Here is a 17,736-nt window from a genome sequence, read left to right on the forward strand (position 1 = left end):
CTACAGTTCAAAACCACTGTCCGTGACAACAAAGGGCTTTCGGGCAGCACTCTGTGATGGATGCTGCACCTTTGACAGAGACAGACAGAAGCACAGATATGGGGTTTCGTCCCACTGGAATGATGATGTTTGTGTTTGCAAACATGCAATCAGTCAGCGCTAATGGCAGCTGAACTGCACCCTAATCTTTAATCGACTGGCTAATTAGAAAACATCATGCAAATTGTGTGGTAATTACATCTTAATCGTGCGTGATTGGATGAGTGGAGTATGCAAGCGATAGAGGGCAGGGAAGAAAAACAGTTGTCTCACACATGAATGCCATCCCAAACTGGGATATACTCGGTCAAAGGTTTGTAAAATTGCTGATGGTTGTCATGTCAGACTGTTACAAACCATTGTTTTATATAGGCTAGTTCATGCTTCTTAATTACATGCAACCCAACACATATTAAAGGTGAAGTGTGTAATTGCTGCACCATTAGTGACATAAAATGCAATAATAACAGAAATAATGGCTTTTCCTGTTGGTGGGGATACACAAACAAACAGAGTTTACCATTTCAGTGTTTTAAGAGTAACAGTGTTAATGCTATTTAAGGAAATTGACCTACAAATGGCTTACTGATAGCAGTCTCTGCACATTATAGTAAAAGCTGTCTTACCCCACAGCCGAGTCCATTCCCTAACTCACAGCAGACTCTTCTGCCTTCGTCCACAGGAAGAAGACCAGCACCACATCCTGGAGCGGGACACAGGACTCCTCCCATCTGAAGAACACACTCCTCCGCTGCATATTGCTGGTAGCGCTCATACTGGAAAACAGAGATGGACTGAGACTAAAAACAGCCTGGAAATGTTAAAAAGGGATAGCTGACCCAACACCTGCTCACCTTCATGTCGTTCCAAACCTGTATGACATTTCTCAAAATATCTTATTTTATGATCCACAGAAGAAAAAATGTCATACCATTTTAAAACAACATGCAAATGATGGCCGGATTTCTTTTATTTTCAGTCAGACTATCCCTTTTAGTGTGTTAAAGATTTTCACAAAAAGTCAAATCCAAGTTCAAACACTGAATAATGATACAATTTTAAATGAAGTAAGTAGGGATGAACCAATGTATCAGCCAATAAAAGCAATTATCTGCACTACTGGTCATCAGCCGATTGTTTAAAAACTGATGATGATTAGGGCCAATTATTTGTCACTCAAACTGTGGCGGAAAAGCATGTCAGACAGGAACTTGCATAATGAAAATGTTTCTTGTGTTGAAATTAGGGCTGTACAGGTTAAAGCAATAATAATACATTAAAGCAACATTGTTAAAGGGATAGTTCACCCACAAATAAAAATCACCCCAGGATTTTTTCACCCTTAAGCCATCCTAGGTGTATATGACTTTGTTCTTTCAGACAAATACAATCGGATTTATATTAAAAAATGTCCTGGCTCTTCCAATGGCTGTTAAGATTTTGAAGTCCAATAAAGTGCATCCATCCATCATAAAAAGTACTCCACATGGCTCCGGGGGTTAATAAAGGCCTTCTGAAGTGAATTAATGCTTTTTTGTATGAAAAAAAAATAAAATAAAAATCAATATTTAAAGCTATATAAACCATAATCTCTCTTTATTAACCCTCTGGAACATTGTGGAACACTTTTTATGATGGATGAATGCATTTTCTGGAAGAAGAAAGTCATATACACCTAGAATGGCTTGAGGGTAAGTAAATCATGGGGTAATTTTCATTTTTGGATGAACTATCCCTTAAACACGGGTTCTATTTGAACTGCCTTTAGTTCAAGGCAAGGTTGCCAGGTCTGCAGTTTTCCCCTCACTGAACATTATTGTGATGCACCTCCAATCCAAATATTACAAAGAGCTTTGTGTTTTGTTACTTCTGATAAGAAACAAATCCTGTACATTTTCTGACAAAATTCAAACAATAAATGCAGTTTTAACGCTCTAAGGGTGTGTTCACACTTGTCATGTTTGGTTCGATTAAAACAAACTCTGGTGCGATTGCTCTGTTAGTACGTTTCATTTGGGTAAGTGTGAACGCTGCCAATCCAAAACCTGGTGCGCACCAAAAAAGCGGACCGAGACTGCTAAAAAGATTGGTCTCGGCCCTCTTCCAAACAAACTCTGGTGCGGTTCGAATTAAACATGAACGGGACACAGACCAAACACTTTTAAACGAACCAAAAACAGGAAGTAATGACAAGATGCGATGCTATGCAACAAGACTTCACGAAGGGAACAAGGGGTATATTATGGAGCAAATGTGGAGCAACGAGGAGGCAAAGTGTTTTTTATGAGCTCTTTGTGAGTTCACAGGTGGTAAAAATAAAATCATATGCACGCAACAGTCTAGCAGACTAGCCAAGCATTGTGTATTCGATTTAAAGTGGCGATCAGCAGACTGATCAGTGAATGGGTACTTGAATGTCATATACACCTGCAGCGCCGCTTTAAGTCGAATACACCTCTTCCTTTTGTTTGAAATGTTTGGTGAGTTCCGTCACGAAATATACGTCATTCAACCTGAAAAATCAGGTTGTAAACGTATCACTATGCCTTTAGGTTCGATATCTTTAGGTTTGCTGGCAAAAATGCCAGTATGAACGCTAGGCGGACCAGGACCAAATGTATAATTTCCCTTTTTGGTCTGGAACAAATAAACGACACAAACCAAACTACAAGTGCAAACACACCCTTAAATGTGGCAGGGAGTGTGAGACTCTTCCACTTTAATACAAGTTACAGTGTGAAATAAACATCAATGTACATTAGAAGGTGTGTTAAAAGATACACTACAACTTACTCAAATGTGTCATGCCTCATGTAATCTTTCAACCGAAAGAAAAATGTCAAATAAACAGCTTGTGAACAATGTCACTTCATGTTGCATTTACCTCAGGAAAATTATTCACTGTTTACAGTTCATTAGTTAGCTATAAAAACACTACAGGGAGTTTAATTACTGTTAATTACATATGTTTGAATAAATCTGTCATGAAGACAAGTTTATATGAAAACTACCTATGTGCAGTTGAGTTGGAAACAAACGCTTTTCCTTGAGTGTGAATATTATATCTGAAAATAAACAGCATAGAATATAATTGTGTTGTTGTTCAATTTAACCTCCACTGTGCCAAATGAAAGGGTTCGTTGTATCCACCTTATTTTTCAATGCAGAAATACAGTATATGAACCAAAAAAGACTGATGTTTTTAAGACAATACTCAACACAGAACACAAAGGCAAACATTTTTTTCTGTAAGCCTTTCCATTTACAGTTTTCTCAACTGTTTTGGCACTTTTTTTTGAAACATTCCCTAAACTGTAAGTGCAATTGTCACAACTGTTTTCTGAAATATCAGAACTCTATTGCATGTCTGCAAAATGTAGTAATTCAGCCAAAACATTTCATTCATGCTTCAAAACCTAATTACTGTGTCAGTGGGCCAGTGCCCCCAAAATAAAAAGTGTTTTTGCCATTGTGTGAGCCACACTGGTCAGAATGTTTAGATGTTTTTTCATCATGGAAGTATTTGTTATATGCAAATTTCATTTCATTTTGTGTTATATGCCAATTTCATTTTGTTACATGCTACGTTTTTGTTGACAGACCTCTTTCTATACTATACAAGGTAAAAACGTATTGGGAAAAGTCAATACTGTAGCACACAAAAAGAAAATGAACACTGTTATTTATACAGTACATTTCTTTTTGTAAGAACGTATTACATGTCAACTGAAAGTTCACCATTGCTTATTTTACACACTTTATTGTCCTCCCCAACACCACTGTCACTACACATATTCTTACACTGCTCTTTCACAACAAGGTGTTTTCAGTTTACACCTAACACATTTGTACAGATAAATGTACTGTACAAATATGATTGTATTTATATATTACTGCTGTAGCTGCTGCTGTTTAGGGTTGTGACGTTCTTCCTTGAAAAACGGTAGTGACTGTCCTGAGCAAACTCCTTATATATGCTTCCAAACTTGATTTATTGACAAGATTGTGATTCCCCTTTTCTATTACAATGGCAAGTAGGGTTGCAAAGAGGCAGAACATTTTTGGTAAATTTCAACAATTTTAGAAAGTTTCAGGAAATTTACCGGTTACTTTTCACCCCATTGCAACCCTAATGGCAAGTCATTTGCCAACTTATCAGACATTACAACCATTCCATGTTAGACATTTATGGAATAAACACACATGTCTGACACATTTTGATAACTGAATGGATCATGTTGTGAAGGTTTTGACAGTTTCAGTGAGAATCAACTTAATAAGCCATGTGCATTTAGCTATTGTGCAAATTGTACATAATTGTGCTTATCTGAACTTACCAATAGCTGATTATTCATAATGATATCTGCCGATACAGATAGTTTGATTTTCTCAAGGAAAATCTCTCCCAGTCCCAACTAATACAGTAAACTATCCACCTTATTTTCCTTTAAGAGCAGCCGTGGCCAGTTGTAAATTTATGCCTCGCTTTCGGTCTTATCCGTGTCCAGCTATTTTTATCTAAACAGCTCACTCTGCTGCTTGATATTGCAAACTGGTGTCTTACCATATTGTTTTAAAGTATCATCTTAATTTTGAGCACACTGGTTTGTAGTGCAAACAGTTTTACTGTTTACTGCACTTCGTTATTCTTCTTGTAATTTCCCTACAGTGGCTTATGAACCGGATGTCTCATGTATTACAAGCAAACAGCTTACAGTGGGGAAAATAATTATTTGATCCCCTGCTGATTTTGTACATTTGCCCACTGACAAAGAAATGATCAGTCTATAATTTTAATGGTAGGTTTATTTGAACAGTAAGAGACAGAATAATAAGAAAAAAAATCCAGAAAAACGCATTTCAAAAAAGTTGATTGATTTGCATTTTAATGAGTGAAATAGGTGACCGCTTCGCAAAACATGACTTGGTGGCAAAACCCTAGTTGGCAATCACAAAGGTCAGAAGTTTCTTGTAGTTGGCCACCAGGTTTGCACACATCTCAGGAGGGATTTTGTCCCACTTTAAGAGAGTGCTCCTAATCTTAGCTTGTTACCTGTATAAAAGACATCTGGGAGCCAGAAATCTTGCTGATTGATATCTCATTAAAATGAAAATCAATTTATAACTTTTTGAAATGTGTTTTTCTGTATTTTTTGTTGTTATTCTCATAGATATATATACGTAGATACCCCATTGGACCACTCCAAGCACGTAGATGCGTCCGCCATTTTGGAACGGTCCACTTGACGTCATTCACCATACTGTAGGTTCGCAGACCAACGGCTGTGCAGGACTGTGGCATTTCGAATATTCAGTGATTACTATGGTGATTTACTTAGATCTATGGGTGAATGACGTCGAGTGGACCGCAGCAAAATGGTGGATGGCTTACGTATAAAGGCCCATAGAAACAGTCGCTAATGAGGCATCTACGTATATATATCTATGGTTATTCTGTCCCTCACTGTTAAAATAAACCTACCATTCAAATTATAGACTGATAATTTCTTTATCACTGGGCAAATTTACAAAATCAGCAGGGGATCAAATAATTTTTTTTCCCCAACTGTAGTAGAGTTCATACTTTAAGGAGGGATGAAAAAACCTCAGTTTTATTTGGAGGTCTAAAATATGCCATTTGTTGCACTTGCTGATATTTACATGGCCAAAAAGTAAGATAAAATTCTGAAATTCTGCTTGGAATGTAAACCCCACGATATAATAAACATCATAACAAATCTTTTTTTTTTTTTCATCTGATGATGTGACATTACATTTATATGCCAAATATATCAGTATAAAAATAACCCAGTGTGCATCCAGGGTAAATTTGGTTTTGACATCTGGCCCACAAGCTGACTGTCCCATCAGGACAAGAGAGAGTGAGGCAAACAAGATGCACACAGATGTCAGGAGAGGCCACTTGCCATAACAACATGTTCAGAAGCATAACGACAGAAACATCCCTAATGGTGCTTTGCTAAGGTGTCACATAACAGCTCCAATTGGTGTGAAAATTCAAAGACAAAAACTTAGGAGGTAACACGTTGAGAGGATTCCTTTCCGCACTGCAATTCCTTTCCCCACTGATGGCTGGTGTGACGGTACAGAGGAGAGGTTCGATGCGAGTGAAGGGTTTAGTGAATGGCATGGGGGAACAGCAGATGGGCCAATTAAGAGCCTCTCGCATGTGACGATCTGATAATCAGGATGAACTTGGATTTCTCATGAGCCGTGGTCAGGACAGGGAAGGTTGCTTAAGGTGTGTGTGTGCATGTGTGTAAGTCCAAACCTACCTGCTCATCTCCCAGGACTCGGAAATGATGAACCTCTTTGATGAGTGAATCAGGACAGCCGGCTGGAGACAAAGAAAGAAAAAAGAAAAAGTAATACAATACAGAGTTAGCATGGGCTGAAACAGTTGTCAAAAGGAGATACAGTAGTTCACCTTGAACTTATGCACTAAATGATCTTTTTAATGAAACATAAAAGCACATAACATTGGACCCCACTGACTTTCATTGCATGGACAAACGAGTGAGTAAAAAATTGTGTTAATTTCGTTAACTAAAACTGTTAATTGGCAAGCTTTTTTTTCCATGACTAAAATGAGACATTGACGAGATTACAAGAAGGTCAATAAATGATAACTGTGACTATACCAACATGCAATTTATTGACGATAAAAGGCTAAACTGAAACGTATTTAACATTTTTTACATTTTACCAAAATCTCTTTTTATTTTCATCAAAAAAAGGAGACAAAATATTATTGCAGGCTACTGTACACACCTCTAATATGTGAGCTATTATGTGTGCGGTTGCCAGATATCAAGGATTATTTTTTTTATATAGGTTTATTTTTTTGCCCTGTGTTTGCTTAATTTTTGCAATCTAGCAACATCTTCATTGCGGAAGCCCTGACTATGATCTGCAAATGCAAACGCTGTCATAAGCTCTCATAAACATTCTTAAATCCCATGGCTTGTGAGGTTATTTTGTTCACCTGATGATGTAAAACCCATACAAACTAGATTAATTTCCGTTCCTGGTTTAAATAGGTATATATGAATGCAATGTTTGCAAAAAATCTTTACTTTTGGTTGTGAAATGAGTGTAAAATCCCATCCTGCTCAATGTTATATCGTAAAATAGTATTGGTTTTTTGTCTAATTGGTGAAGTCTAACAAATACAGCTTTGTTATTCAGGTCAATGAAATGACACTAGTCGTTTTTTGGTCTAAATCTATTCATTTCTTCAAGAAGGCAATTGACAATGACATAAATACACCACTTGACATTTATAATTTCTGAACTGAAATTCATTTTTATTCATTGTTGCGGGCATGAAGTCAAAAATGTCAGGGTTATGTAAATTCCCTTATATCATAATGAAGCAAAAAAGCCTCTTAAGCCATTAAAAGGATGAAAGCCCCAAAAATAAAATCTTATTAGGTAGTTTGGCATAATCTTTTATTATTATTGATTAGAAAAAAAGCAATGAAGCAGTTTTGTTAAAGTCAAAAACATGCATGGAGGACAAAAAACAACAACAGGAAACAATAGATAGAGTGGAACACTACAGACCTGCATGACAGTGTCAGGGTCAGGGTCAAAAAGTAAAAAAAAAAAAAAAAAATCTATCTGATCTGAGAAAAAAAAAAAAAAAAAAAAAAAACTTAGGTAGGTTACTTTAGGCTGAATTAATTATAATTAATTAATAAATAATATTGGGGGGGGGGGGGGGGGGAGTAATTTAAAACCTTAAAAATAATAGTTTAGATATGTGCAAACTCACATGTATTCAAGTGATGAAGTAGATGTTTTTACATTTTATTTGATGGTTAAACCACATTTTCAGAATCATTAAACTGATCTCATGACGAATACGCATCTGTGGGAACTTTTTCGCAAGATGCAAAATGCGTACCAATAAGGACATACATTTGAGGTCAAAAGTTTAAATACACCTTGCTGAATCTGCAAAATGTTAATTCTTTTAAAAGACCTTTACATAATAATTGTTGAATTTATAAAAATTACCCCGTTCAAAAGTTTACATACACTTGATTCTTAATACTGTGTTGTTACCTGAATGATCCACAGTTGTGCTTCTTCTTCTTCTTATTTTTTTTTGTTTAGTGATAATTGTTCATGAATCCCTTGTTTGTCCTGTTCAAACTGTTCAAATGCCTGCTGTTCTTCAAAAAAACCTTCAGGTCCAACAAATTCTTTGGTTTTTCAGCATTTTTTGTGTTTTTGAACCTTTTCCAACAATGACTGTATAATTTTGAGATCATCTTTTCACACTGAGGACAATAGAGGGACTCAAATGCAACTATTACAGAAGGTTCAAACACTCACTGATGCTCCAGAAAGAAACATGAAACATTAACAGCCGGGGAAGAAACTTTTTTTAATTTGAAGTAAAGGGGAAATTTAACTTATTTTGTCTTCTGGGAAACATCTTTTGTAGCTTCTGAAGGCCAGTACTAAATGAAAAAAATATTATATTTAGGCAACATAAGAAAAATGTACACATCTTCATTCTGTTCAAAAGTTTACACCACTGGCTCTTAATGCATTGTTTTTTCTTCTGGAGCATCAGTGAGAATTTGAACATTTTGTAGGTTCAGTTGTCCTCAGTGTGAAAAGATAGATCTTAAAATGAAACACCTCATTGTTGGAAAGGGTTCAAATACACAAAAATCCTGAAAAAAATTTTTTATTTGTGGGACCAAATGGATTTTTCTGAAGAAAAGTGGGCAGTTTAACTGTTCAGGACAAACAAGGGACTCATGAACAACTATCACTAAACAAAAAATACACAGCTCATTCAGGTAACAACACAGCAAAACATAGCTGGTGAAATTGGTTGACTTTACCTTAGACCTGGCAACTCTGCACCAGCATCCAAAGCACAACATATGCTGGTCATTTTAGCTGGGCGTTCCTCATCAAAATGCAACAGGAAATGCATATTTTATCATACATTATGCCCCATATCCCGTACCCGGGCATACACAAACGCTAATGAGCACTGCTTTTACAGGGAGGCCCACCACTTACGATGCCGACACGCACCCAACAGCCACCTCAGGGTCACGCTCTGAGAGGAGAGGCCTTTCATTTGAGCCGCGTAATCTCCAGGAGGAGAGGAGAAGCACCTTAATGGGGAACAGAGCCAAAGAGGTCCATCGTATTCCAGCTCCGTGGAAACAACTTGCTGTTAAATCCACACAGAATAATTATGGACGGCAAATGAGTGAAGATGAATGTGCGTGAGCTTAGGCAGGGGCCCGACCCCGAAGTGGCAGTCCAATCCTCTCCTCTAACAAGCGTGGTGTAATGATGTGGTCCCTTTTGTGGGGAAACGTTTTGCTTTGGACCAAAGATTCCTGCTACACACCAATTATCCCTTAGGAGACTAATGACTACTCTAATCTGCATGTGATGGCACTCACACACACACATCCTTGGACGTCTTCGTACACCTAAGTAGAGTGGAACTTTAAATCACAAAATGTGAACTGGAGTGATCTCTAAAGATGAATGTAGATATAAAGGAAGATAGCGGCTGAGTGCATGTAGTACAAAACAAGCTTATCAAATTGAAGAGAAGAAAATTCACATCACAGACGTTCTGCTCCCTGCCGATTTGCTTTTGTACGGATAGATAGAGAAAATATGCCAGCTGTCGGGGTTCATTTGAGACCATTAAGTAACAGCCACAAAAGACAGTGAATTTAACCCTGAATATCATTAATGTCAGTTAATTCTTGTAAAAAAAAAGCTAGTTTACCCCAAATTCCAGCATAAATTTCTCTCCTTAAGTTGTTTCAAACCCTTAAGACCTTTATTTATATTCAAAACACAAACGAAGATATTTTTAATTGAGTTTGAGAGATTTTTGTCTTTCCATTGAAGGTCCAAAATGTAAAAAAGTTCATAAAGACATTGTAAAAGTAATCCATATGAATTAAGTGACTTAACTCTTACTCTTAACTCTTAACTAAGTCTTTTAAAGAGACACAATCACTTTGGACAGATTTAATTTAGGTTAATTTTCATGTATAAACAACTGATCAATGCACACGAGCACATCAAATATGGTAATCGGAAGCACAAATGTGTGTCGAATTAAGGTATAGTTGTAAAATGAAAATTTGCAGAAAATGTACTTCATTCAAGATGTAGATGAGTTTGTTTGATTTTTTTCCCCCATTAGAACAGAGGAGAAATTTAGCATTAAATCACTTGCTCGCCAAAAAATCCTCTGCAGTGAATGGGTGCCGTCAGAATGAGAGTTCAAACAGCTGATAATAACATCACAATAATCCACAAGTAATCCACATCACTCCAGTCCATCAATTAACATCTTATGAAATGAAAAGCTGCAAGTTTGTAAGAAATAAGTCTATCGTTAAGACAATTTACCTTTGGTGGAGTCCTCTAATATTGCTTTCTCCAGTGAAAAAGTCATTTTGTCTGAATCCGGAGAGAAATTTGTACTATTTACTAAGTACTATTTATGAGCAAAAACTGTTCTAAACAAATATGTTGGTGGATTTAGATGTGAGAGGACAATAGGAGATATACTGTTTCTTTTTTTAATGGAAACTGAATTTGTTATAGTAATATTTTTATCAGCAGTTTGGACTCTTATTCTGATGGCACCCATTCACTGCAGAGGATCCATCGGTGAACAAGTGATATAATGCTAAATTTGTCCAAATTCATTCCAATAAAGAAACAAACTCATCTACATCTTGGATGGTCTGAGGGTGAGTAAATCTTAATTTTTGGTTGAACTATACCTTTAAAGGGTTAGTTCACCTAAAATTGAAAATTCTGTCTTTAATTACTTACTCTCATGTCTTTCCAAATCTGTAAGAGCTTTGTTCATCTTCATAATATAAATTAAGATATTTTTGATGAAATCCAAGAATGTCCATCTCTCTTAGTTCATTGTCTGTATATTTTGGTTCAAATAAGTAAGGCTAGGTAAAAAAATTGCAAGTCATCCTCTCGGTCGAAATATTCAGACATGTTTACGAAGATGTGCACAGTCTGGTCTCAGATTTCATTAACAAAAATATCTTAATTTGTGTTTTGAAGATTAACGAAAGTCTTACAGATTTGGAATGACATGAGTAATTAATGACAGAATTTTCATTTCTGGGTGAATTAAGCTTTTAATTTTCCAAATAGTATGTTAGCACCACAGTCCTACTGTAGTTTTGTTACACTGTCACCTGCTAGTGTGGAGTTATTTCCTCTTACACAGGCGCAGAATGCATGTGCTAGTTGTCCGGCCTTTGCGACATGTTCAAGCGTAACTTTTTTGCCCAGACATAACAACATTTTTGGCGAGGTGACAACACAGACAGCTTCTGGCACCACCGGTTCTTTGATGTCGCTTTGGTGAGTCACACCTTTAGTGGACTTTCTTTTAAGTTTCTCAGGTTTCATGAAATACATTGTTATTTGTGTTTTTGAACATGAAAGAAAGTCTTACAGGTTTGTAAGTAACTGATGCCAAAATTTTATTTTGTTGGGTGAACTATCCCAGGGTGATTTTGTGTTTCATCTTTCCCTTCCCTCAGTGAAGACTAAAAGTAAGAACAGTCTGGTAACACTTTATTTTAGGTCCAAATCTTACAATTACCTACCCAGATAGCAAACGTGCAAGATGTCTGTTAAAGATCTCTTGATTTGGAAAGCATCTGCTGTGTACAAACTTCTGGCAGATGTCTGTAAGATGTCAGTATTACATATATTCTAAACCATAAACATCTTAAAGACATCTAATAGACGTTTATTTGAAATCTGATTGGAAATATCCAATAGACGTATTGCAGATGAGCAAACTACGTCTTGCAGATGTAAATGCAAATTGACATCTCTGTGATGTATGTGTGCTTTAAGGGTAGTTGCTTCTTAGCATGAATATTACTAACATCCCAGATAGCACATGTACAACTGCAAGATGTCTGTTAAAGATCTCTTGATCTGGAAAACATCTACTGTGTACAAACATCTGGCAGACGTCCGTTAGATGTCAGTTTTACATACATTCTAAATCATAAACATCTTAAAGACTATTTGACATCTAATAAATGTCTATTTGATATCTGATAGGAAACATCTAAGTGACGTATTGCAGATGAGCAAACTACGTCTTGCAGATGTAAATGTAGACAAAAAATAGACGTCTCTGAGATTTACGTGTGCTATCAGGGTAGTTGCTTCTTAGCACGCATATTACTAACATCCCAGATAGAACACGTACGTCTGCAAGATGTCTTTTAAAGATCTCTTGATCTGGAAAGCATCTGCTGTGTACAGACATCTGGCAGATGTCAGTTTTACATACATTCTAAATCATAAACATCTTAAAGACATGTCTGTTTGACATCTGATATGAAATGTCCAATAGACGTATTGCAGATGAGCAAACTACATCTTGCAGATGTAAATGCAGACATCAAATAGACGTCTCCAAGATGTATGTGTGCTTTCAGGGATATTGGCTGTTTATTAGTACTTATAAAGCACATATTAATGCCTTATTCTGCTTATCCCTCATACCTAAACTAAACAGCTACCTTACTAACTATTAAAATGTTTTCAGGGAAAACTTAGTTAATAGTGAATATGTGTTTCCTATTATTTATAGCCATATTGCATTTATTCCTTCATACTAAATGTCTCCAGTGTGATCAGCTACAAGTGTCCACATATTAAACTAAAAATATTTCAACTTTGAAAAACTGGACAGAAAGTTGTTAAGGTCACACAGTAGCAACCTGTAGCAGCTGAAATCTCGAGCGCACACACCGTCCTGCAGACTGCAGAATGCTAATGTTGCTAATCCTCCTCCAGGGCTGCTAGCGCAAACGCCGTCTCACTTTTCTTATGCAAATGGCGGCGGACGCACTAATCACACTGGACCTGCCTGGGGACTCGCAGGCTGCCAGCAAATATTAGAATTATAGAGGGAAAAAAGGCTCACATTTGTCTAAAAATAATTAAAGATAAAGACTACAGAGGGATGACATGTTGTTACCATGGCAATGAAGAAGTGTAGCATACTGAGAGGTGAACTTTTCAGGACAGACACACACACACATACAGAGAGACATATGGGAAGAGACTAGTTATAGCTCCTGTGGAGTTACCTAAGGTTGGAGCTGTGGCATAACTGTTAGCATGATGGGGATTTGCTGATCACACAGGTGATATGTTTACTATTCTAATCCCATACCCACTGTATCTGTGTAATTAAGAGGTGAGAGTTTTTTTTATACAAGTTCATATCGAGTGAGTTATATTTTAGACACAATATTGCCTTTTTCTTCTTTCACCAATGAAAACAGTTCCAATCAAAGCTGTGTTTCGTTCCTGAATGAATCTGCTTTTAAACGAATCATTTGAGCCAATGATTCAATGATCCATTTGTAAATGCAGCCATTCACTTTTTTTCAAAATGAATCAGCCGTTTTGAAAATGAAACGTTTGAACATATGATTCAATGAATCGCTCTTTGAGACAGGGACTTGCCGCCACCTACTGGCTGTTTTAGTGTAATTTATTTATCCATAACCAATGGAAGCCCAATTTCCGCACTGAACAAAAAATAAAAAAAGGTTATTGTGACTTTTTATCTCACAATTCTTACTCCTTTTCCCAGAATTGCATGATACAAATGCACAATTCTGACTTTTTTTCTCCGATTTGCGTGATAAAAACTCACAGTTCTGACATTTTTCTCTCAGAACTGCATGATACAAATGTACAATTGCGAGTTATAGAGTCTGAATTGTGAGATATAAACTCACAATACTGACTTTTTTTCTCAGAATTGCATGATATGAACTCACAATACTGACTTTTTTCTCAGAATTGCGTGATATAAACTCACAATACTGACTTTTTTCACAGAATTGCGTGATATAAACGCACTATACTGACTATTTTCTCAGAATTGCATGATATAAACTCACAATTCAGACTTTTTTCCTTAAAATTGTGTGATATAAACTCGCAATTCTAACTTTTTTCTAAGAATTGCATGATATAAACAGGTGCGAGAAATAAAGTCAGATTTGTGTGATGTAAGCTTAATTGCGAGTTATAAAGTCTGAATTGTAAGATATAAACTCACAATTGCCAGTTATAAAGTCTGAATTGCAAGATATTGAGAGACTGACTTTCTGACTTTTTTTCCTTAGAATTATGTTATTTAAACTCGCAATTCTGACTTTTTTTCTCAAAATTGTAACATAAACTCACAATTCTAACTTTTTTTCAGAATTGCATGATATAAACAAAAATAAGAGAAATACAGTCAGACATTAAGTAAAAATTGCGAGATATAAACTCACAATTCTTACTTTTTTCTGAGAATTGCGTGATATAAACCGGTAATCGCAAGTTATAAAGTCTGAATTGCGAGATATAAACTCACAATACTGACTTTTTTCCTCAGAATTGTGTGATATAAACTCACAACTGCAAGTTATTAAGTCTGAATTGTGAGGTATGAACTCACAATTTCTAATTTTCTTTGAACTGCGTGATATACACTTCTGACTTTTTTTCTCAGAATTGCGTGATACAAACACAATTCTGAGAAATAAACTCACAATTCTGACTCACAATCAGACTTGTGAGATATAAACTCACAACTGCAAGTTACAAAGTCAGAAGAGTTTATTTCTCAGAATTGCAAGTTTGTCTCTAGCAATTCTGACTTTATAACTATATGAGAATTGTGAGTCTATCATGCAATTCTGAGGAAAAAAAGTTTGATTTGCGAGTTTATATCTCACAATTCTGATAAAAAAGTCTGAGAAAAAAAAGTCAGAAATTGCAATAACCATTTTTTATCTTTTATTCAGTGGCAGAAATGGGTTTTCATATGAAACAGCATTCAGCAAAATATTGTTAAGTTTTTGTTATCAAGAAAAATCCCAGTAAATATCAAGAATAAAACTTTATCTCTATTTTCTAACATTGTTTGCAAAACATCCGCAAAAATATTATATTCTACCGAAAGATAAGATACCAAAAAGATCAGTGTCAACTTAATAGCAAGTCAATATTTTCCAGGTAATCTTTTTTATACGTCTTTATAACTTAAAATATATTAGCTAGCTTTATATGTTAAAGGGAAGGTTCTTTTCAGGAGGATCATTATATCTAGGATTTCTTGGCATTAATAAGTCTGCCAGTCAGCCCTGCCACTGAATAAAAAGGTTTCTGACAGCCCTGCAAGAAAAGTTAGTGTACATAAAAAGAGAGGCTCTGGGAAATACTGAAGTACTGATCTAATGCTGGAGGCACCTGGCAAAAGCAGTTCTGTTAATGTTATACGGTACCATTCACCATTCAATACCATGGTCAACTCAGAATCATGCAGCACAGTAAGACCTAAAACGGCAAATGAAAGCTGAAGTGATATACCGCAATGAGGGGAAAAGTCACACAAGGAAACAAAGAAACTTCAATTGATTTTATTTTGTCATGCTGGAGGATCCGCCATCTGCCAGGCACAACTATGATAAAACGTCTGCCAAAGAAACAGCAAAAAAAGCCTTTACATCTCATGCTTGGCTGATCAATATCTGTTTAGCCTCCTGTGCAATTAAATTGATCAGTTGTGCTGTGTTGTACAATTCAATTTTACTTACAAAAGAAAATGTATTACAACATAATGAAATCAATACAGACACCCACTAATGACTGCCTTTGCCTCAAAACAGACATCTTTTGTTCGGCGTGTAAACGTGTGGTGTCATGACAATTTGAGTCGAAGTATAGAGCACTTCAAATCCTCCGAGCTCAAACGGTTTCTCCTGTGTACGGGCCGTTTGGGAGGGATCAAAAGATGCGGAGAAGAAGAGGACGATCAAAGTTTAACTCCCACCTTTCGTTTTGATCTGTACCAAAAGACCTCTGCGTGCCAAACGCTCGCTCACACAGAGTTACAAAGATGCCATCATAAGCCTGGCACGATTGTTAAAGCCTCATTTAGCTACTTCCATAGCTTAATTACTATTCGCAGTTTGCCGGCAGGGAGGCGGCTTAATGTATAGTGCCTCCCGCTGACTGACGCAGCTGTTTGAGTCATGCTCAAGAAATGTTTTAGGAAATGAAACCAGCGGGTCCACGGCAACTCTAAATTTAATCCAACCGCAGGGGTTAGTTAGCTGCTTAATGTGGATCTTATGGCTCCAGCACACTGCAATTCAGATAAAAAAGCTTGTGTTACAAATACAATTGCACTTCCCTCCACAGGAGATAATGAGCCTATGAATGTTTCAAACTTGACCATGGGTTTACCTTCTTTTGCATTTTGATATTAAAATGTAAGTTCAGGCAAAATTTTTATTAAAAATAAGTACAATTATTTACTCATCCTCTCGTTCTAAGCCTGTTTGACTTTCTTCTGTCAAACAATCTCAGTTTGTTACCTGTATGAAAGACACCTGAGAGCCAGAAGCAATCAATCAGATTCCAAACTCTCCACCATGGCCAAGACCAAAGAGCTGTCCAAGGATGTCAGGGACAAAATTGTAGAGCTACACAAGGCTGGAATGGGCAACAAGACCATCGCCAAGCAGCTTGGTGAGAAAGTGACAACAGTTGGTGCGATTATTCGCAAATGGAAGAAACACAAAATAACTGTCAATCGGTCTGGGTCTCCATGCAAGATCTCACCTCGTGGAGTTTCAATGATCATGAGAACAGTGAGGAATCAGCCCAGAACTACACAATGATCTCAAGGGCAGCTGGGACCATAGTCAGCAAGAAAATAATTGGTAACACACCACGTCGTGAAAAACTGAGATCCTGCAGCGCCCGCAAGGTCCCCCTGCTCAAGAAAGCACATGTTCAGGCCCGTCCGAAGTTTGCCAATGAACATCTGAATGACTCAGAGGAGAACTGGGTGAAAGTGTTGTGGTCAAATGAGACCAAAATCGAGTTCTTTGGCATCAACACAACTGGCCGTGTTTTGAGAAGGAGGAATGCTGTCTATGACCCCAAGAACACCATCCCCACATCAAACATGGAGGTGGAAACATTATGCTTTGGGGTGTTTCTTCTGATAAGAGAACAGGACAACTGCACCGCGTCAAAGGGACGATGGACAGGGCCATGTACCTTCAAATCTTGGGTGAGAACCTTCTTCCTTCAGCCAGGGCATTGAAAATGGGTCCCAAAACAGACGGCCAAGGCAACAAATGTGTGGCTCAAGGAGAAGCATAATAAGGTGCTGGAGTGGCCTAGCCAGTGAGTGGCCTAGCCAGGGAGCTGAAGGTTCATGTTGCCAAACGTCAGCCTCGAAAACGTAATGAATTTTTGAGGATCTGCAAAGAGGAGTGGGACAAAATCCCTCCTGAGATGTTTGCAAACCTGGTGGCCAACTACAAGAAACGTCTGACCTCTGTGATTGCCAACAAGGGTTTTGCCTCCAAGTACTAAGTCATGTTTTGCGAAATGGTCAAATACTTATTTCACTCATTAAAATGCAAATCAATTTATAACTTTTTTGAAATGTGTTTTTCTGGATTTTTTTTGTTGTCTCTAACTGTTCAAATAAACCTTCCATTAAAATTATAGACTGATAATTTTTTTAAATTAAGATTTGCTATATATACTGCTTTATCTGAGCATACTGCAACACATAAA

General features: G+C 36.9%; 1 protein-coding gene across 1 annotated transcript in view; it reads right to left on the reverse strand.

Moving 5' to 3' along the window:
• Positions 1-17,736, reverse strand: part of LOC141325948 (E3 ubiquitin-protein ligase parkin-like) — a 61,554-nt gene continuing 43,818 nt past the window's right edge. Inside the window, exons 4-6 of the mRNA XM_073834667.1 lie at positions 6,336-6,397; positions 666-815; positions 1-69 (exon numbers count right to left, since the gene is read on the reverse strand). Coding sequence (XP_073690768.1) covers positions 1-69; positions 666-815; positions 6,336-6,397 — 281 coding nt within the window. The remainder of the gene's footprint in view (positions 70-665; positions 816-6,335; positions 6,398-17,736) is intronic.

This window comes from Garra rufa, chromosome 2, assembly GCF_049309525.1.
Source record: "Garra rufa chromosome 2, GarRuf1.0, whole genome shotgun sequence".
NCBI lineage: Eukaryota > Metazoa > Chordata > Actinopteri > Cypriniformes > Cyprinidae > Garra > Garra rufa.